At 38.5% G+C, this 21494-nt stretch overlaps 1 protein-coding gene across 2 annotated transcripts in view; it reads right to left on the bottom strand.

The window, feature by feature from the left end:
* Positions 1 to 21494, bottom strand: part of NRBF2 (nuclear receptor binding factor 2) — a 29295-nt gene continuing 7801 nt past the window's right edge. Inside the window, exons 2-4 of one of the 2 annotated variants that reach the window (XM_026013543.2) lie at positions 12902 to 12986; positions 7002 to 7042; positions 1 to 1523 (exon numbers count right to left, since the gene is read on the bottom strand). In XM_026013543.2, the coding sequence (XP_025869328.1) occupies positions 813 to 1523; positions 7002 to 7042; positions 12902 to 12986 (837 nt within the window). In that variant the 3' untranslated portion in view covers positions 1 to 812. The remainder of the gene's footprint in view (positions 1524 to 7001; positions 7043 to 12901; positions 12987 to 21494) is intronic. The other variant, XM_026013544.2, reaches the window with a different exon arrangement.

Genomic DNA, 21494 nt, shown 5'->3' with positions numbered 1-21494 from the left:
TAAAACACAATTATTTTATTGACTTCTTACAATCAAACACTGCCAACTACCATTACTTCCACTCATGCATCAGTAAAGAAAAGGATATTTCCTTAGTATTTTCAAATGATACATTTAAACAATAAACAAAAAAGTTAGAACTTAAAATGCACCCTGATTAATTATGTAAACTGGTAATTAAAAAAAAAGCGTAACTAATAATTTGGTTCCTTTCTTCATAAAATGGAAATTTAAATATTTCTCCTGATAGTCTTGAGGTTCTCATTATGTCATGAGTAGTGCAAAGTGTGGCACACAGAGTTTCATCTGGAAAGGTGCATCTCGCACACCTTATTAAACAAACGAAATGTGCATAACAAAATGCATACAGTCAATGCATGATAGAAAGCATGTCTCCAATACAAGGTGGCCCCTCAGGCCACTGTATTATTTAGGTTTTGCATTATCATTTATGGCATTATAGATTAATTATACATAACATACTTTTATACATTTTAACCCTGAAGATAAGAAAAATAACTGTTGCTTGAAAAATTATTCCAGGTAGCCATTTGGTTTGTATCAGGAGAAAGTGAACCTCCGAAAGTCTAGCGTCTGCCCAATCTGGAATCATCAGCTTGCGTGCTCGGTCAGACGGGACACATTTCACAGTGAGCGTTTCCCAGGTCCTGGCGTGCTGCTCCCACGGCACGCCAGGGGACGGAGCATCTCTGCCATTATTCTCTGTGTGGTTTTCCCTTTTTTTTTTCTGGATGAACTGTATTACTCTATTCTTTTGTCTTGTCTTCTCAGCTCTTTCATGGCCTTCCACTTCAATTACTCATAAAGCCTTTCAGAATATCCTCAGAGAGCTCCATAAGGGGAAGTTCCGGAGAGGGAAAATCCAAGGGAGGAAGATTGGGTATGGGGATGTCCTTGGCTTTCCCAGTACTCGAGGCAAACTTCTGCCAGGTGGAGGAGGCCGCAGCAGTCTCGGAATGTGGCGGCAAGCTCCACAGCTCAGACTTTTCTACAAAATCAGCATCGACATCCAGTTCCTTATCTACTGGGCCTTTCAGAAGTCTGGCCTTTTCGGCCTTTAGCTGTTTGTTTTCTTTCCTTAATCTTTCATTCTCAGCCACAAGGAATTCCACGTGCCTCTTCAAGTCTGCGATCTTGGTTGCCTGCTCCTCTATAATGGTCTTATCATCTTTGGGGGCTTTGCTTCCAATGCATGGCTCTGCTGGCTCCCTCTTCTGCTGGAGTAGAAACAGTAGTGTGTCTGGATCCCTGTCAAAGACCCCCTGAATTTCAGGCAGATGTTTCTCAGTGGAAGGGCTGTATTTCTCGGAGAGGAGGGGACTCTGGCCCTCGGCCTCCTCAGAGGAGGGTCTGTGAGATGCCTGCAGCGGAGCAGCTGCCTCTTTGTCTGTGCTTTGCTGGGCTTTCAATCTTTCCTCCCGCTTTGCCCTTTTCCATCTCTCCTGGATGAGGAGGAGCTGTTTCATGTGGCTATCCCTTTGCAATTCCAGTGACAGGTGAGCCTAGCACACACAGAAGGAAAGGTATCATTTAAATCTTTTTAGGAATAGCCAGTGAATATAATCCCAAGATCCTCCTTTCTAAATAACTTTTATAACACTTAAGATTTATATACTATGTTTCCAATTCAAAAGAACCTCAAATTTCCTCAAAACAACCAGGTCTCAGCTGGGCCAGAGGCCATTCCCATCCACCTTGGTCAAGGCCCCACCACAAAAAGAGGGGACAAACAGGCAACAAAGGGGCTCAGGGAGGACTGCACTTCTGAGCCCCACAGGACATCTCCCTAAGGCCACTCCTTCAAGACCAGGAGATGATGGTGAACTCCCTAACAGATGGAAATAAAGAGCTAGTCAAAATAAGGAGACCAAAACACATTCTAGACGAATGAATAAGACAGGTCCTCAGAAAAACAACTAAATGCCATGAAGATAAGCAATGTACCCCATAAACAGTTCAAAATAATGGTCACAAAGATGCTCACCTAACTTGGGAGAAGAATGTATGAATATGTATCTTCAACAAAGATATAGAAAATATCTCCATAATATAAGAAAGTACTGAGCAGAAAAATACAATAAGTAAAAAATACATTATAGGGAATAAACAGATTAGATGATACAGAACAGATCAGCAATCTGAAAGGGTAGAAATCACCCAAAATCAACATCAAAAGAAAACATTTTTTGTGATAAAGATAGTTACTTAAGGGATCTCTGGGACAATAAAGAGTAATAAGAAAACTTGTATGAAGAACTAATATTAGCAATGTCCACAACAGCCAAACTATGGAAAGGGTACAGATGTCCATCAACAGATGAGTGGATAAAGACGTGGTGTATGTGTACAATGGAATACTACTCAGGCATCAAAAGAATGAAATCCTGCCATTTGCAATGACGTGGAAAGAACTACAGTATATTATGCTAAGCAAAGTAAGTCAGTCAGAGAAACATAAATACCATATGATCTTATTCATATGTGGAATTTAAGAAACAAAACAGATGAACACAGGGGAAGGAAAGGAAAAATAAAATAAGATGAAAACAGAGGGAGACAGACCGTAAGAGGCACTGAGCTCTAAGAAACAAACTGAGGGTTGCTGGAAGGCAGTGGCTGGGGAGATGGGGTAACTGGGGGACGGGCATTAAGAAGGACACTTGGTGGAATGAGCACTGGGTATTATATCAACTGATGAATCACTAACTTCTACCCCTGCAATTTTTTAAAAAGGAAGAAATGGAGCTTTTATAAAAATAATTTTTATTTTAAAACAAAAATAAGTAATAGCTGAAAGAGATCCACACCAAGACATTATAATTAGATTGTCAAAAATTAAAGATAAAGTGGACCTCAAAAGCAGCAAGAGAAAAGCAATTAGTTCCATATCAGGGAATCCCCATAAGGTTATCAACTGAGTGTTTTATTTTTTGGTTAAGTCTTTTTCCTCATCTTTGTAACAACATCTAATTTTTTAGGGTCATTTTATTTTATATCATTTCTGTAGAGATCTTTGCACTCTGGTTTAGAGGGTTATAAATAACACTGGGATGTTAATCTATAAATCAATTTTATTTTCACCATCAAAATTATCATGTTCCACATAAAGCCATCATATGAACTGCAGGTAGCAACTGGAAAAGAGTTAGCAACATGGGAAACACAGTTTGGCAATTTCAGAAATAAAAACACTATTCCAATGTATGTGAATTCCATTGTGAAATGTACAAATACTAGAATAAAACAGAAGAAGCATCACCTACTATTAAATAACTGAAGACAACTAAGTGTAGGGGGTGGCTGGAAACACAGTAATTACTGACAATACTGACAAGTTTTCATAATTTCAACACATTTAATTCTCAGGATTCCTGAGTACAAGCACAGATTGGAGAAGTGTCACTAAAGAGGAGGGAGACCAAAAAAGCCAACCCCCCCCAAAAAAAAACCAAAACAAAAAAACACCCAACAACAAAAAACCAACAACAACCACCACACAAAAAAACAAACAAACAAAAAAAAACTCCTTAAAGGAGCTGACCACAAATCATGTGGTACAAATTTTAGGAAAGTGCAAAACTGCTGTCTGGAAGTATGTTTTTCTGACCACCACCATGAAAATATTGCAAAAATGTAATGATCTGTTTTCCCCCCCTAAGGTTTTGTTAGGTCTTCAAACATCAGAACCATGATTAAAAAAAAAAAAAAAAAAAGAAACATGATTCACACTAACAATACGAGAGTCATAACAAATAATAACATATATCAATTACAGATTTTGGAAGGAAATGGAGAACATGTTTTATTTTCCTGGTATTCTGTTTAGGACCAATTAAGACCCTGGTCATTGAGATGATCTCTCCTTAATGCCTGAGAGGCTCTGGCCTTTTACGATAAATGCTTTGGGCTGGTTCGGAGTCCACACAAAGCATGCCTGCAAGTCCCTGGGTTCAGGGATCCTGGCGAACCAATGCCAAAAGCAGAAATTCCTGGGAGAGAAGAGGGCGAAGGCTGCCTCTCCCCCACTCCTCCCAAAGTAGGCAGGGTAGCAGCTTCAAGGATGCCCCACAACCTTCAGGGGCCAGTACTCTGTGGAGATGTCCCAGGGGAAGCTCAGCTGGGGCAGATGGAGCCTGGCACACTCCTGCTTTAGGAGACTCGAAATACGAAAGGTGTCAACTGTCCCCAAATCGATATACAGGTTTAATGCAATTCCATCCACATCACAGCAAGATGCCAGTTGTAAAAGAGGGGAAGGTGAGACCTCTGGTGTTACAGGATGTGAATCCTCTGCCAACTATCAGCTGGATTCTGAGCAAAAGGTCTCCGGGCCAGTGGCACGATACATTCACAGTGCTGAAAGGAAAACACAACCAAAAATACCCAGCAAGGCTATCATTCAGAACTGACGTAGAGATAAAAGAGTGTCCCAGACAAACAAAAGCTAAAGGAGTTCGTCACCACTAAACCGGCTTTACCAGAGCATTAAAGGTAATTCTTTAAGTGGTAAGACAAGACCAAAACTAGAAATAAGAAAACATATGAAAGAAAAAAATCTCACCAGTAAGGAAAAACAGAAAAAGAAGTGGATCAAGCACTAATTAAGCTAGTATGAGGGTTAAAAGACCTAAGTCAACAAAATCTACAATAATTAGTTAAGGGACTCATTTAATAAAAAGGCATAAAATAGATGTCAAAAACACAAAATGTGTATGTGGGGTGATAAAGTGAATAAAAATGTAGTGCTTTTAGGATGCACCTGAACTTAAAACGACCACCAACTTTTTTTTTTTTTTTTTTTTAAGATTTTATCCATTTATTCATGAGAGACACACAGGCAGAGACACAGGCAGAGGGAGAAGCAGGCTCCATGCACCGGGAGCCCGATGTGGGATTCGATCCCGGGTCTCCAGGATCGTGCCCTGGGCCAAAGGCAGGCGCCAAACCCCTGGGCCACCCAGGGATCCCTCATTTCTGATTTTCTATGCGAGTGTTCTCTTTTTTCTTTTTTTAAGATTTTATTTATTCATGAGAGACACAGAGAGAAAGAAAGAGAGAGACACAAGCAGAGGGAGAAGCAGGCTCCATGCAGGAAGCCCGATGTGGGACTTGATCCCAGGACTCCACAGTCATGCTCCAAGCCAAAGGCAGACACTCAACCACTGAGCCACCCAGGCGTCCCTCTTTTTTCTTATTGAAAGTTTATCAGTTTTGTTTATCTTTATAGAAAACCAGCTTTTAGTTTCTTTTATCTTTTCTGTTTTTTTGAAATCTGTTTCACTTATTCCTTCTCTGGTCTTTATTATCTCCTTCCTTCTATTTTACTTTGGGCTTTGTTCTTCAGTAGAGTATGTGTGTGTGGGGGGGTACACTTTAATATTTTGTTTAAGATACTGCCTGGCGGGCAGCCCCGGTGGCACAGCGGTTTAGCACTGCCTGCAGCCCAGGGCGTGATCCTGGAGACCCTGGATCGAGTCCCACGTCAGGCTCTCTGCATGGAGACTGCTTTTCTCTCTGCCTCTATCTCTCTCTCTCTCTGTGTCTCTATGAATAAATAAATTAAATCTTAAAAAAAAAAAAAAAAGATACTGCCTGGCATTCTGTTAACCAAACTGAGTGCTTTAAAAAATTCTAAGTGAGAAAAACAATAGTCTAAAAAATAATGACACTGTGACTCAATAAGAATTTTACTCTATCAGATATATATTAAATTAAAAAAATGTTTTAAAGATTTTATTTATTTATTCATGAGAGACAGAGAGAGAGAGAGAGAGAGAGAGAGGCAGAGACACAGGCAGAGAGAGAAACAGGTTCCATGCAGGGAGCTTGACATGGGACTCGATCCCAGGTCTCCAGGATCAGGCCCTGGGTTGAAGGCGGTGCTAAACCGCTGAGCCACCCAGGCTGCTCTAAGTTAAAATTTTTAAACAAAAAAAGCAAAAACAAAGTAAGTAGGTCCTTCTACCTTAGATAAGCTAACTTTTTTATTCATAAACAAAATCCCATTCATTCAGAAAGTTAGAAGTCCTTTCCAAATCAACACATTGAATAAGACCTTTTTTGAATGGTCCTACGCCTCTGAAATGCCATTTGTACTCAGCTTAAAAATTAGAAAACTTTTCCCTTTAAACATTCATTCTACAACTAGGTAAAATCTTTTTAAAGATTTACTTTATTTAAGTGGGGGGAGGAGGAGAGACTCTTAAGCAGACTCCATGCTGAGTACAGAGCCTAGTTTGGGGCTGGATCCCATGACCCAAGCTGAAATCAAGAGTCAGATGCTTAACCAACTGAGCCACCCAGGTGCCACAGCTAAAATCCCTTTGTACTAACAGGGGTTCAGAAAGCTCAGTGCATGTTTGTATTCTGTGGCTAACATGAGCAGTTCTATACAACGGGAAGAGCACAGAACAGAAAACAACTTTCAGATTCTCTTGGCTCAGTTTGAGGAAGTCGTGTTTTTTCCCTTGCCCACTGATAACCCCTCACAGAAGTGATCATCTCCTTAATTGTATTAGACAAACATTTACTGAGTATTTTCTATGTACCCTGACACTTTTATAATCGGAAAATCATCTTTGGATAAAGATATTTTCAAAACCTAGGCAGGCCCTACCCAAACGCAGAAAAAATTTAAAGCCATTGGTGAAACAAAATTTAAAGGTACCAGAACTGCTTAGGAATTCAGGAAAAGACAAATTTAGATTTAAATTATTTTTGGCATGCAAAGGGAAGGCCAGCAGCTGGTTTCCCCTTAGCCAGAACTGCTTAGTCTCTAAGAAACACACATCTTAGACCTGGGAGTAAATAACTGAAAACAGAAGTTTCTGCATGCCACATCTGGGACATTGAGTTTTAATTTTTGAAGTACTCTTGTCCATTTTGTGTATTTTAGACTACAGTGTTTTATGCACGCTATTTTTAGCACTGACAAAAAAATCCTTCTAACCCTTATCACAAATATTAAGAAATTGTCTCACCTGCTCAGATTGTGTGAGCTTCATGGCTTCAGAAAGATATGCTGGTTAAGAAAAAAAAAAAGGCACATTAATATGAATGTCATAATCTTGTAATCAACAGGTCAAAGGAAGAGCTCTAATACTCCTATGACAAAAAGAATTGTTTAGAAGCAATTCTGCTACATAGTTATCCTGTTCCTGAAAAGAAACAAGGTGGGGATTTTAAGACAGGATTCTTAACTTCTCCAAGAAAGAAGTCAGTGGTAATCAACTGTAGATATTCTCTACCCTATAATGAAAGTGTTTGTTCTTCAAAATCCTTGTAAGATTTCATAATTAAGAAAGTAAGGATGGCCTAATCAGTATTATAGGATCAGGAAGGATAAAAATTAAACAAGAACCTAACAAAACCTCATTACTCACTTTGATCAGAAAAATATCAAGAAATGATTATTAGTATCTTTTTACCCACATGAATACCTGGACTATATCATTTTGGCCTCCTAGAGAACTACTTTTATTGAACTATTTGAGCTATCCCATCAACCTATCATGAATCAGGTAGTTAAGAGCCATAAGAACTTGTTGACATGGGACGCCTCACTGGTTGGGCATCTGCCTTCAATTCAGGGCATGGTCCCGGGATCGAGTCCCACATCGGACTCCCCTTAAGGAGCCTGCTTCTCCCTCTGCCAGTGTCTCTGCCTCTCTGTTTCTCATGAATAAATGAATAAAATCTTAAAAAAAAAAAAAAAAAACTTCTTGACATTATTTATTTATTTTTAAGGCTTTTATTTATTCATGAGAGACAAAGAGAGGCAGAGACACAGAGGGAGAATCAGGCTCCATGCAGGGAGCCTGATGTAGGACTCGATCCCAGGACTCCAGGAACACTCCCCGGACTAAAGGCAGACACTAAACTGCTGAGCCACCCAGGCATCCCTTGACATTATTTATTGTAAGCAAGTTGTTGAGGATAGTTATAATCTTTTTTATAAAGACCACAAATGATCAGTAACTCAATGAACTTCTCTGACCCTTAGGATCAGTTCCTGGATGATATAATTTACTTGAATTTAAATAATCACTGTAAAAGTCCCTATTTTTCCTCTCTGAGCTATCTTCTAGAAAGCTCAAAGCCAAGTTCTTCTATCAAATAAGCAAGAACTCATGGTGCATTCTGTGAACAATGCTTCTAGGCACTCCTCATTTTATCTTTGTGGATTCCCCATCTGCGTATTTTTAATTACATTTTATATTTTGTTGTATTCCTTTCTAAGGCCTTTTATATGCTATCTAGAACAAAACTGGGTATAAATAACAAGTACTATAATAATAGATAATGTACAGTCTCTGTTTTTTATTTTCTTGCTTACTATAAACTTTTCATTATCTCTCATCCCTACATTAAGTTCCTTTTTCCCTTTTTGCAGATACTACAAGGTAGTGTTTCTGTCATCTTAATCCAAATATTTTAATGATTCTGAATTTATGACTTAAAACTATTGTCTGCCAGATTCTACCAGTCTTGTTTTAATATATTTTTTTAATTGTCGATTTGCCAAATTACAGTATAACAACACCCAGTGCTTATCCTGTCAAGTGCCCCCCTCGGCGCCTGTACCATAGTCTTTAAGATACAGATTAACTGGGTGATTTCTCCCCAATGGAAGACAGAGTTGGTTGTACAGCCTTTGCTCTAGCCATACTTACATTTTTCCTCACCTTTTGTGCCTTTTATTCTCATAGTAAGTCTATAGAGCTGCATACAGATTATTTTTCCTTTTTTCTTCATGTTTAAGCCTGCTGAGACATTCTACATGTGGATGAACTTTCCTAAACATCTTTCCTATTGTGTCTGCAAACATATGTCCCTGTGTGAACTACAGTTTGCTTTAAATCCACTTTATAAACAAATGGAACAGTTTCATAAAACCAGGCTTATACCACTGAGCAGGGAGCCTAACTCGGGACTTGATCCTAGGCCTTTGTAGAACCCTAAAACCTTAACATGAGAGCAGAGGATACCCAAGGACACGGAGTTCCCAAAGTGCAAAAAAATCAACATGAGTCACACTGTCACTTTAAGTGTTTTCCACGCTTTACTTTAAATTTTGGGTCCTAAGGGGTACCTGCCTCTGTCAGTAGAGCATGTGACTCTTGATCTCAGGATTTTAAGTTCAAGCCCCACACTGAGTATAGAGATCACTTAAAACCAAAATCTTAAAAATATAGATGTATAACTAAAATAAAATCTGGGTCTTAATAAAAAGGTTATTTTAAAAGAAAAAAATGGGGGGGCCTTGGTGGCACCATCTGTTAAGTATCCAACTCTTGGTTTTGGCCCAGGTCATCTCAGGGTTGTGATATCAAAGCCCCGCATTGGGTTCTGCACATCTCTCTCCCTCTGCCCCTCCGCCAACTGGTATACCCTCTCTCTTGAATGAATAAAATCTTTAAAAAAAAAATTTCATTCATTTGAGAGAGAGAGCACAAGCAGAGGGAGAAGCAGACTCCCCACTGAGCAGGGAGCCTAACTCGGGACTTGATCCTAGGCCCTGGAGACCATGATCTGAGCCAAAGGCAGGCTCTCAACCGTCTGAGGCACCCAAGCACCGCAGAGAAATAGATTGTCATCTGATCACACAGTCATGAATTTGTTCCAGAGTCACATATGCCCCACTAAGATGAAAATTTAGGAAAGAGGTACTTTTTATCTCTAAAAATTCTAACAATTCAGGTTAAACTACTTCCTTCAATTATAACACAAAACTAATATTTAAGGTAGACATTAAATAAATGATGGGGAAAAGGAACTAAAAACATGAAGAATTTATTACTTTTTAAACTAACACCTTTCCCTATTCTATCATGAATCTGTTAAATTGGCACCAAAGTACAAAATGTATAGCTTATCTGCACACACACAGAAAACCACTGCCTCTGAATGACAAAGACTGATCTGCTCTGAATCATTTTCCTGTTGCCATAGCTTCCTGGGAAGGTCCAGGTCAAGAACTGTTTTCAACCAAATACATATAAACAACGCACTCAAACGTCTGCTCATCTTCTGCAGTGCAAGTTCTAAGCATTATAAATGGCTATTATTAACTTTGCATTCAAGTTTTTGCTTTTTGCTATTTGTGAAAGAAATGAACCCACTTAGGGAAGTGGACTGTGTAAGACTACAGTGAGAATTCTATCAATCTAGTTATAGATGCTAATCGAGGATTTAAAGCAATAGATTTTTCTAACAATCCTGAAGCCTTGGGAGTCTGTGGTTTCTTAAATTTTTCTTTCAATATAGGGTGGTAAAATGTGGACACATCCTCCTCCCCTGCTCCTACTGGACAGATGGCTTTTTCTTTCTGGATTTGGTATCTCAGCTTATCTGTCAAATGAGTGCTCAGATGCTCGATTTCGTCTAATCCAGGCACTGTCCAAAACATTTACAAAATAAACACCATCTGGGGTGCCTGGCTGGTTCAGTTAGTAGAGCAAGTGACTCTTGATCTTGAGGTTCTGAGTTCAAGCACAGTGGGTATAAGCTTACTTAAAAAAAAAAAAAATCCATCAGAACACCACTAAGTATGGGGGCTATGAATTTAGCTATGTAATCTCAGGATCAGTGTTCAGTCTCAATCTCCTCTGGTCTCGAAAAGTCAAAGAGGACTCATCTTTTGCCCCAAGTTCTTTATTTCAGGTTTTCCTTTCTTTCTGTCTTTCTCAGATGAGAGCCTTCCCTGTCATGGTTCTAAAATAATTTCCAAACACCAAGTTCCTTCACTTCAGAATATATCTACATCCATTTTCCCAAACACCTCAGCTATAAGCCCTAGATAGAGAAGTCAATTCAGAAAATACTAAGCTTACTCTAACCACATTAATTTTTTTTAAAGATTCATTTATTTATTTGAGAAGAGAAAGTGTGTGTGTGTGTGAGCAGGGAGAGGGCCAGAGGGAGAGAATCTTCAAGCAAACTCCTTGCTGAGCATGGAGACCAACACAGGGCTCAATACCAGGACTGTGAGATCATGACTTGAGCCAAAATTTAGTCAGGCGCTTAATCAACTAAGACGCCCAGGCGCCCCTAACCATGTCAATTTTCAAGCTAGCATTACATTCACAACTCCACTCTAAAATACAAGGCTATTTTTAACCAAGTCTGAACTCCAAATCAAATCAGCTCAGTCGGATTAACTAATCATACTTAAATTCTATCTCCCTAATTAGAGCTAATGGGATCCAGAAGGCTGCCTTTATCTTTTGTATTGCTGAGAATCTTGGAGAATGTAGATACTGAGAAAGTGAGAGGGGTGTAAAGCCCAACATCAGTCTTCACTCCTCAAAGACGGATGTAGGATAGAAATGAAGGAGACCTTTCTCCCTTTTATATACTCAATCTTCTGCTGTTCAATACACAATGTATGCTGACCACCCCATTGTAATATATTTTATACATGTGTAACTACAACCATTGTGGGATATTTAATTAAAGGTATTATTTCACTGGCATTCATCCACAACACTTTTTAAAAAATAGTGTATGGTACATTTTCTTTTCTGTATAGTGACTATAAATTTAACAATATGATTCACAACAAAATATGGTTTCTGAAAGATTTAAAGAGCACTGGTTGCCAAGTTTAATGTTGTATAAAAAAGCTCCCCATAAAATTCACCATAAAAATTCAAAAAGACTTACGGGGTACCTATTACGCTCTTGGCTCTTCTGCTGAAGGAGTACACTTCAGTGGCAAAACTAATTTTTTAACAATAAGACTTGAAATTTTATCTGAAAAATCACCAGCTCGTAGGCAAAAATCACTGACATAAAAGAACTTATTCAAACCAGTATCCACTGTGTGGTCTGTATTTCAGCACTAAGGCAACACTGGAAGGGTATACTGCCAAGAAACAGCATGGCTTTAATCATCACAGTGGCCTAGAAGGAGAAAAAGTGTCTTTCTCCAGCAGAAAGACTGTAAGGCTTGCTGTAAGGAAGGTGACTTATTTTGAATGCAGCATGAATAAAACACTCCCTCGTCAAAGCTTTTAGGGTTTTTTTTTTTTAAGAATTCATTCATTCATTCATTCATTCATTCATTCATGAGAGACACAGAGAGGCTGAGACACAGGCAGAGGGAGAAGCAGGCTCCCCGCAGGGAGCCCAATGCAGTACTCAATTCCAGGACCCTGGGAACACAACCTGACCCAAAGGCAGATGCTCAACCACTGAGCCACCCAGGTGCCCCAGCATTTAGTTTTGTTAATCAGCCAACAGAAACCAGTCTGTACAAAACAGACCCCAAAGATCTATTTCTGAGTTCAACATATGCTAGACTGTGCAATTGCCTGGGATAGAATTAAGTGTCTGATAAGTCATTAATTCTAAATTCCGTACCTAAAAGAAAGCTATCATCAGCATACCATAGGCATGAATATACAGATGAAATATTCAGAAGGAAGCTAAAAAAGAATACTATCAGCATCTTAGAAAACAAATTTAGTGAAAACTAATTGGTTAGAATTTAGTTTTTGCTTTCATAATCCAAAACGCCTATTTGAAATCCATTTTTCCATAATAACTAAGATAAACTGGTAGACTTCTTGCAATCACGTCTAGCTTTAGGGATCTCTGGACTCAAAAAGCTGTGTTCAGGAGTCATTTACCAATACAGCATGGCATGCAACCTTCACAATTTAGGAAGATTATGTTAAGGATCAACCGGGAAATCCAGCATACTTACTTGAAAAGTAATCCAAACCAATGATCTGGTGGGTCAGTAGTGTCAACCTTGTATACACAGGGCAATAACACATCATTATTGTGACTTTTGTTCTGAATAAATTGTTGAGATATGCTGGAGAAAAGAAACTGCCCTCCAGTTTTAAAGTCAGTATTTCTTTAGAACACTCACCTGAAGCCTTTTTATGACAAGAAATCGCCTCTTCGTATTTCCCTGCAGCTAATAAACGATCTGCTCGTCTGCTCTGTTGATGAGCCTAGAAGACAAACATTCCTAAATTCCTCTCAATTATATACATAAAAAAAAAAGACTTAAAAAATTCTTTTGACAAGATAAATAATGCTTTTTTCTGCCACACATCAAACCATCACAGCTATGTCTGTAAGGAATCTAATGGGTAGCTCCTAGAGCTGTAGCATCTGAAAGAAGTTAAAACTTTTCTCAACTCTACCAATAAACCATCAAGTTTCACACCACACACTTAACTCCTTCAGTGATCCACATTCTTTTACTCTTTAAGGATTAACCAAGAGTTACCATCACAGATTATTACTTAAAATGTGTATTTAATTTTTAACAATCTCTTTTCAAAACAAGTTATCTTGCAGATCCCTTCACTAGTCTGTATCATTTAAAAACTATAATCAGGAAATTACAGAAAACTCAAGCTTCTCTTCTATCCCTTTCAACATTAAATTTACTATTCAAAATAGAAATCTGAACACTGTACTGAGGAATTAATAATATGGATATTTAATATTACAGCAATTTTTTTTCAGGTACCACTGACCAAAACAACAAACTCAGAAGTTCTGAAAGCAAATGACTAAAGTGCTCCAGAATATGAAGATAAATGGATTAATAAGTAGTTATCAGCCTCTTCACATCTGTGCTACATTTTAAGAGTTCCTACAACCTTATGAGTATCCCTCCCTTTCTTAAATAAGGAGATCCAGCAGACATACAGGGGCCACATATCTTACCCAAGATTTTACAGTTAAGCAAGCAAGGAGAAAGGATCAAGTCAATTCTAGTGTAGTCTTCCTCAAACTCACAGATGATTTAGCAAAGCTTCTTAATAAAAAAAAGGGGGGGGAGCACTGTATGCCTATGTACAAAGGAGCATTAACCACAATGGCCAAAAGGTGGAAGCAATGCAAATATGCATCAACAGATCAACGGATAAACAAAATGCAGTATCCGTACACAATGGAATCTGTACTCATCCTTGAAAAGGAAGGAAATTCTGACACATGTCACAACAGGGATGAACTCCAAGGACATTAACGCTAATAATAAAATATAAAATAAGCCAGTTACAAAAAACAAATGCTGTATGATCCTGCTAACATGGTATCTAAAGTAGTCAAACTCATAAAAGCAGAAAGTGAAATGGTGTTTGCCAGGGGGTGGCAGGAGAGAAAACGGAGTTGTTGTTGAAGGTGTAGAGTTTCAGTTTTGCAAGGTGAAAGGTTCTGGAGATCTGTTGCACAACAAGTGAATATACTTGCAACTATACTGTGTACTTAAAAATTATAAAGGGTAAATTTTATGCTTTGTGTACTTTACCACATTTTTAAAAAAAAATTAAGTTTATTTTTTTTAAGTAATCTCTATACTCAGTGTAGGGCTTGAACCCACAACCCCAAGACTGAGTCACATGCTCTTCCAACTGAGCCAGCCAGGCACCCTTTACCTCAGTTTTTTAAGAAGGCAAAAAGCATAATCTGTTCTGTCAGGTGTAAAGTGATTTATCTTGAATGCTTTTCAAAAACTGCCACAGATGCCTCATAAAAATACTTCAGAGAATCAGTTTGGTAACTGAGATTAGAAATATTCTGGGCATGTTTGCAAACCATGCTCAATGTAAAACAGAGGTGAAGACAAAAGTAGAAAACACACTCTCAGCAATGCTTGCTGTTTACTTTCCCTTCTATTTTTGTAAGGAAGACACAGCAACACTCTTTAAAAGCAAGATCATCTATTTCAACTGTTTCAGAGGCTTTTTATTCTCAAATAATAATGAAACTCTTCCCTTAAGTCTCAATTTATTCCTGAAAATAATAATGGGCAAAATAAATGGCTATGGGCTTAAAATACTTTTAACTGAGCAAAAAATATGTTGTGAACATAGTATATTTTACAGTACCCAGGAATGATACAGATCTTTTGGGAAGAGAATATACATGAAGCTAAGTTATGATCAACACGATTTCTCTAAGTAGTGTGTTCTGATAATAGAGTTAATCCAAATGGCAGCCGATCAACAAGGTTCTAGGTCTAGGTAATACAAGAAAAACAAAGAAAGGGGAGAATTTGCAGGTGCCGTAATCTTTCTGATCTTTGAAAAAGCTTTACATAAGAGACAAACCTGCTCTGAAATTCAAGTGGATGGCAAAGTGCAGATCCAACCTTACCGCAAACCCATGGCTCTGGACTCAAGTCTTGGCTCTCCCACTAACCATCTAAATTATTTCATCCTTCAGGTTCTGTAAAATGATAGACACAGACCAGATTTTGTGCTTCAAGCTTTAATGGACTACAAATCACCTGGGAATCTGGTTAAACTGCAAACTAATTTAGTAGGTGTAGATCAGGTGCAGCTGAAGTGTCGGCTCCTGGACACTGAGAAGCAGGGATGAGATGCTCTCTTAGGTCACCTCGCTCTGATGCTATGTCTCTAAGATCTGTGTCTCTGATGACATTAACTGTTTTCTACCTTGTACTATACTTATGAAGCTCCCTATTTCAACTTCAAGCTCCACAGTAACAGAAAAAATGGTTTCTTGAACACCAAAGAAACAAGAAGTTCTCAAGTGGTGAGAACAGGATCTCCTATCTCTCCTGACTTCATTAAAAACTCCCCATGTAAAGTCTAATTTCCTCTGATCACTCTGCCAATTCAGGAGTTACAGCTTTTTTTTTCTTTTTTCTCTTTTTTAGAGATTTTATTTATTCATGAGAGACACAGAAAGAGAGAGGCAGAGACATAGGCAGAGGGAGAAGTGGGCTCCATCCGGGTACTCCAGGACCATGCCCCAGGCCAAAGGCAGACACAACCAACCGCTGAGCCACCCAGGCATCCCCAGTTACAGCTCATTTAAAAACACACCCCTACTCTAGATTATGTGGCACCAAGCAATCAAATTTTCTACTAAAAAAAAAACAAAAACAAAAACAAAAAAAAAAAAACAGGACGCCTGGGTGGTTAAGTGGTTTGGCATCTGCCTTTGGCTCAGGTCATGATCCTGGAATCAAGTCCTGCATCGGGCTCCCCACAGTGAGCCTCCTTCTCCCTCTGCCTATGTCTCTGCCTCTCTCTCTCTCTTTCTGTGTCTTTTATGAATAAATAAAATCTTAAAATACAATTCCTACTAAGGTCTTTTAGACATGTAGCAAGCACAGACTCTTTACAGAGCTTGACTGTCTGGTTGAAATCTCAGCTTGAACACTTACTAAACACATGAAATTGACTTCCTTAATTCTCTGAGTTTTTTTCCATCTCAAAAATAAGAGTATCGTGAATATCAAACTAATTAACAGACAATAAAAAGCTTTGGCAGTACTTGACATTAAGCTCACAATGTAGTTGGGGAAACTAAACTGCTTTTTTCCCGATAAATATCGGAAATTTATTTTGGTAATACTTATTTTTATTTATTATTATTATTGATATTTCTTCTTTTTAAAGTAGGCTCCACGCTCTATGTGAAGCCCAACTCAGGGCGTGAACTCACAATGCTGAGATCAAGACTTAGCTGAGGTCAAAAGTCGGACATTTAATCAACTGAGCCACCCAGAGTCCCCCATACTTATTTTTAAAACAATCTTTAAAGAACCCTTTAAAATCAATTTCTTTAAATACATTAAGAATCACAACCTTTAAATACATTAAGTCTATAAGTTTCCTTGGTAATTTAAAATAAAATAGAAATAAGCAATTGAAATGGAAACAGACTCCAAAAGCAATCTGGGCACTGATACATTTTAATTCTGATAACATGTTTTTCTTTTGCCAAGTATTTTAAGATGCACTAGGATTTATGGAAAAGGCTTTATCATTATTTCACATTCATTCAAAAAGGATAAAAGACACTAGGTCTTTATGAATGGCTACATTAAACAATTAAAAAAATGTTTAAGCCAAGAATGCATATAGTTTGGGTACTAAAGAAAACAAATTAAGGGGCAGCCCGGGTGGCCCAGGGCCTGATCCCTGGGGCTCCCTGCAGGGAACCTGCTTCTCCCTCTGCCTGTGTCTCTGCCTCTCTCCCTCTCTGTGTGTCTCTCATGAATAAATAAAGTCTTTAAAATTTTTTTCAAATAAAAAAAAGCACAATGCAATTTAAAAAAAAAAGAAAAAAAATTAAGCCTAAATTTTATTTACCTTTTTCTTAAAGTATCAATATTGGCAGGAAATTGTTAGGCGGGAAAGGCTATCAACACTCTTCAAAAGCTTCAACTCCATTAACCCATTTTCATGTCCCTCACCAGCAAATAAATGAGCTCAATTTTTTGTCTCTTTAACTCTGGATTTTGTATAAAAGCGTATAAATCTTAGGGCACCTGGGTGGCTCAGTTGGTTAAGCATCTGTCTTTGGCTTAGGTCATGATCCCAGGGTCCTGGATCAAGCCCCATGTGGGGCTCCCTGCTCAGTGAGGATCCTGCCTCTTCCCTCTCCCCTCTGCTTATGCTCTATCTCTCCCTCAAATAAATAAAATCTTTAAAAAGAAAAAAAGTGTAGAGGGGTGGCTCAGTTGGTTAAACATCTAACTTTTGCTCAGGCCATGATCTCTGGGTCCTGAGACTGAGCCCCCATGTCAGGCTCCCCACTCTCTCTACTCTGCGAGAGAGTATGCTTGTCCTATACCTTCTCCCTCTGCTCCAGTCAACACTTGCACTGTGTGTCTCTCAAATAAATAAATAAAAATCTTTAAAAATAAAAAAAGTATATAAATCTTTCATAAACATCCATGTTTTCCAAACCAACAGAACAGAAACAAATTCATAAAGAGAACTGGTGGTTGCCAGAGGGAAAGGTGTGGGTTGATGGGTGAAATAGGTGAAGGGGATTAAGAGATACAAACTTCCAGTTATATAATAAGTCACTGAGATGAAAAGTGCAGCACAGGGAATGTAGTCAATGATATTGTAAATAATGTTGTATGATGACAGACGTGACTACTTACTGCTTAAGGTGAGCACTAAATAATGTATAAAATTGTTAAATCACTATGTTATATACCTGAAACTAACATAATACTATGTCAACTATAGTTCACAATAAAAAAATCAATGTTTTCTGTCCTAATTATCTTTTCCATTCAAATATGTCACAGTTAAATAATCATTAGTAGTTGCTTCTCATAGGTATTTTCTTTTTTAATTCAGGTATAGCTGACATTACATTAGTTTCAGATGTACATGATTTGATATTTGTGTAAACTACAAAATGATCACCATAATAAACCTATTTAACATCATACCATACACTGCTACAAAAAACATTTTTTTAGAGGTGGGGAACAGAGGGAAAGACATAATCTTAAGCAGGCTCCTCGCCCAGCACAGAGGCCCCGTGTGGGGCTTGATTTCAGGACCCTCTGATCATGACCTGAGCCAAAATCAAGAGTCAGACACTTAACCAACTCAGTCACTCCAAAAACTTTTTTCTTTGGATGAAGACTTCTAAGATCTACTACTTTAGCACCTTTCAATATGCAATACAGTATTATTAACTGTAGTCACCATGCTATACATATATCCTAGGACTTATTCATAATTGCAAGTTTATACCTTCTGATCTCCTTCATCCATTCTGACCACCCCCCTCATTTCCATCTACAGCAACTACCAATGTGTTCTTTCATGAGCTTATGTTTTGGTTTTGCTTTTTAAAGTTCCATATATGTGAAATCACACAGATCTGCCTTTCTCTTACTTCACATAGCATAATGCCCTCTATGTCCATTCATGTTGTCATAAATGGCCAAGATTTCACTTTTTGTGTGTGTGGCTAAATAATATTCTATGTATAAGTACCACACCTTCTTTATCCGTTTTTCCATCAATGTAAACTTAGGTTGCTTCCATATCTTGGCTATTGTAAATAATGCTTCAATGAACATGGGGTCCACATATCTTTTCAAGTTAGTGTTTTCATTTTCTTCAAATGCCCAGAAGTGGAACTGCTGGATCATAAGGTAGTTCTATTCTTAATTTAAGAGCCTCCATACTGTTTTGTATGTAATGGTTGTACCAACCTGCACTCCCACCAATAGTGCAAAAGGTAATGGATGCTGCTTTTATGATTGGGTTACAAAAGACTGTCATTTCCATCTTGGTAGCACTCTCTCTCCCTTGCTCACTTTAATGAAGACAACAGTCATGTTGTGAACTGCTCACATGAAGGAACTGAGGGTAGTTTGCCAACAGCCAGCAAGGAACTGAATCTTATCATCAGTCATGTGAGTTTGGAAGCACCTCCTGCCCCACAGAACCTTCACCAATGGGACCACAGCCCCAGGTGACACCTTGATGGAAGTCTTAAGAGATTCTGAAACAAAGCACCTAGTGAAGCCATGCCCTTATTCCTGGCTCACAGAAATTGAGAAAACAAACGTGTAATTTAAGCTCCTAAATTTTGGAATAATTGGGTGTATAACTCATATACTAATAGTAGGGCATCTTCATCTTTTATTGTAAGTTGCCTCAAACTGTATTCAGAATTTTTTTTTTAAAGTAACCTCTACATCCAAAGTGAGGTTTAAACTCACAACCCTGAGATCAAGACTCACATGCTCTACTGACTGAGCGAGTCAGGCACTCCTAGAAATAGGTAATGTTTAAATAGGGAAAGCAGCAACTGGCCAATCCTCATGAGGATGTGATACTATATCAGTGAGTACTGAGTATTAGATTTCATGATAATACAATCTCACATTAAAGTACTTTCTGGGATTTAGGATTTACAATAAACTGATGTAATTTTGCTCGGAACCTCTCAAATTCTCATGGAGATTTAGATTTATGATCCAGCTATGAGGGAGTAGCTGGCATTGGTTTATCTCCAGTTATAGTCAATTACAAAGCTGGATACAATATACAAAAGCAAGTTTACAGACACTGAACAAAAAAGTACTAGAAAGCTACATTTTCAAGAAAAGGGAAAAGCACAAGGTGAGACCTACATTCACCTGGCTTTCTTTCTGAGAGCACTTTCCAAAATATAGTGCAAAAAAATAAAACCCAAGCAGAAGGCAGTATCTAACTGGGAAGAGAGAGGGACTGGAGTCAAAAGGCTGGAATTTGAGGAGGGTACAGCACTGGAGGGAACTGCAGTAATAAAAAAAGACAACCTAAAAATAGGCATAAGAAAATCCTCAGGTCCTGAGCCAATGCCTAAGCTGCACAAGCATAGACTATAATTCCAGGAGGCCTAGCAGACACTCTGTGCAGACATTTCAGAAGCCAGTGCTGGGGAGACAGGTTGCAGTTTAGACCTGGACTGAGGATAGTAACCTTGGTGAACACCAGGGCTTCAATTAAGGCCCCAGGAAGGTCAGCTCTAGGAGGGATCACACTCTTGGCACTACGGGTAAAACGAAAATAGGCCCAAAAACCAAATTTAGACTAGATCACAGTGATCTGCCAGTATTTTAACTGCCAACCAGAACAAAATACTCTTTAGAGGAAGGTGCCTATTTCAGTCTCTACAATATATTGTCCACAATGTATGACATACAATAAACACAGTAAGCATGTGAGGCAGGAAAAAGTGACCGCTAATAAAGACAATGGAAATCGACTCTGAGATAAACCATATGTTGGAAATAACAAAGTATTTGTTCCACTAAGTTCTCAAACTTAAGAAAAGGGAGTATGTCAAGAAAGTTTTAAGTGGTTGTAACTAATGTTGACATTCAGGAATTAGCCAAATAATAGAAATCTGCAGATATAAGTAAAGCAGTCAAGCCTAATGAGGCAGAGGGAGAATTTCATTATCTTTGAGCCTCAGGTTCCCTACATTCCTAGACCCACCCACATTGTAGCCCTGCCCTTCTTGCACTTTTCTTTTGATTCCAGTAAGTTATCTCAATAAAATTATCCCTTTTGGCATAAGCTAATCTGAAGTGCCTTTCATCACTTGCAACCAGTGAAAATCCTAACTACAACTAGATTACTAAGGGACTGCCTCCACAAAGAAGTACCTTCTACTTCCACATACTAATGGCTTTATTTTTTTAATAGATTGTATTTATCTGACAGAGAGAAAGCACAAACGGCCGGGGGGAGGGGGCAGGAGCCCAACATGGGGCTTGATCCCAGGACCTGGAAATCATAACCTGAGCTGAAGGCAGACACCCAACTGACCCAGCCATCCAGGTGCCTAACTGCTATAAAAACAAATTAAAAAAAAAACAAAACTAAACTAAAACAACAACAAAAAAAAACACAAAACAAAAAAAACTTCTATTATTTTCCATTTATTTCTGGGTCCTCGAGGAAAGCTATACATAAAGATGACCAAAAAAGGAACACAAGGGCAGCCTGGGTGGCTCAGCGGTTTAAGCGCCCAGGGTGTGATCCTGGAATCCCAGGATCGAGTCCTCCCAGGATCGAGTCCCACGTCGGGCTCCCTGCATGGAGCCTGCTTCTCCCTCTGCCTGTGTCTCTGCCTCCCTCTCTCTCTCTGTGTGTGTATCATGAATGAATAAATAAAATCTTTAAAAAAAAAAAAAAAAAAAAAGGAACACAATGCCA

The sequence above is a fragment of the Vulpes vulpes genome, chromosome 4 (genome assembly GCF_048418805.1).
Source record: "Vulpes vulpes isolate BD-2025 chromosome 4, VulVul3, whole genome shotgun sequence".
Taxonomy (NCBI): Eukaryota; Metazoa; Chordata; class Mammalia; order Carnivora; family Canidae; genus Vulpes; species Vulpes vulpes.
This window is presented reverse-complemented; position numbering and strand designations above follow the sequence as displayed.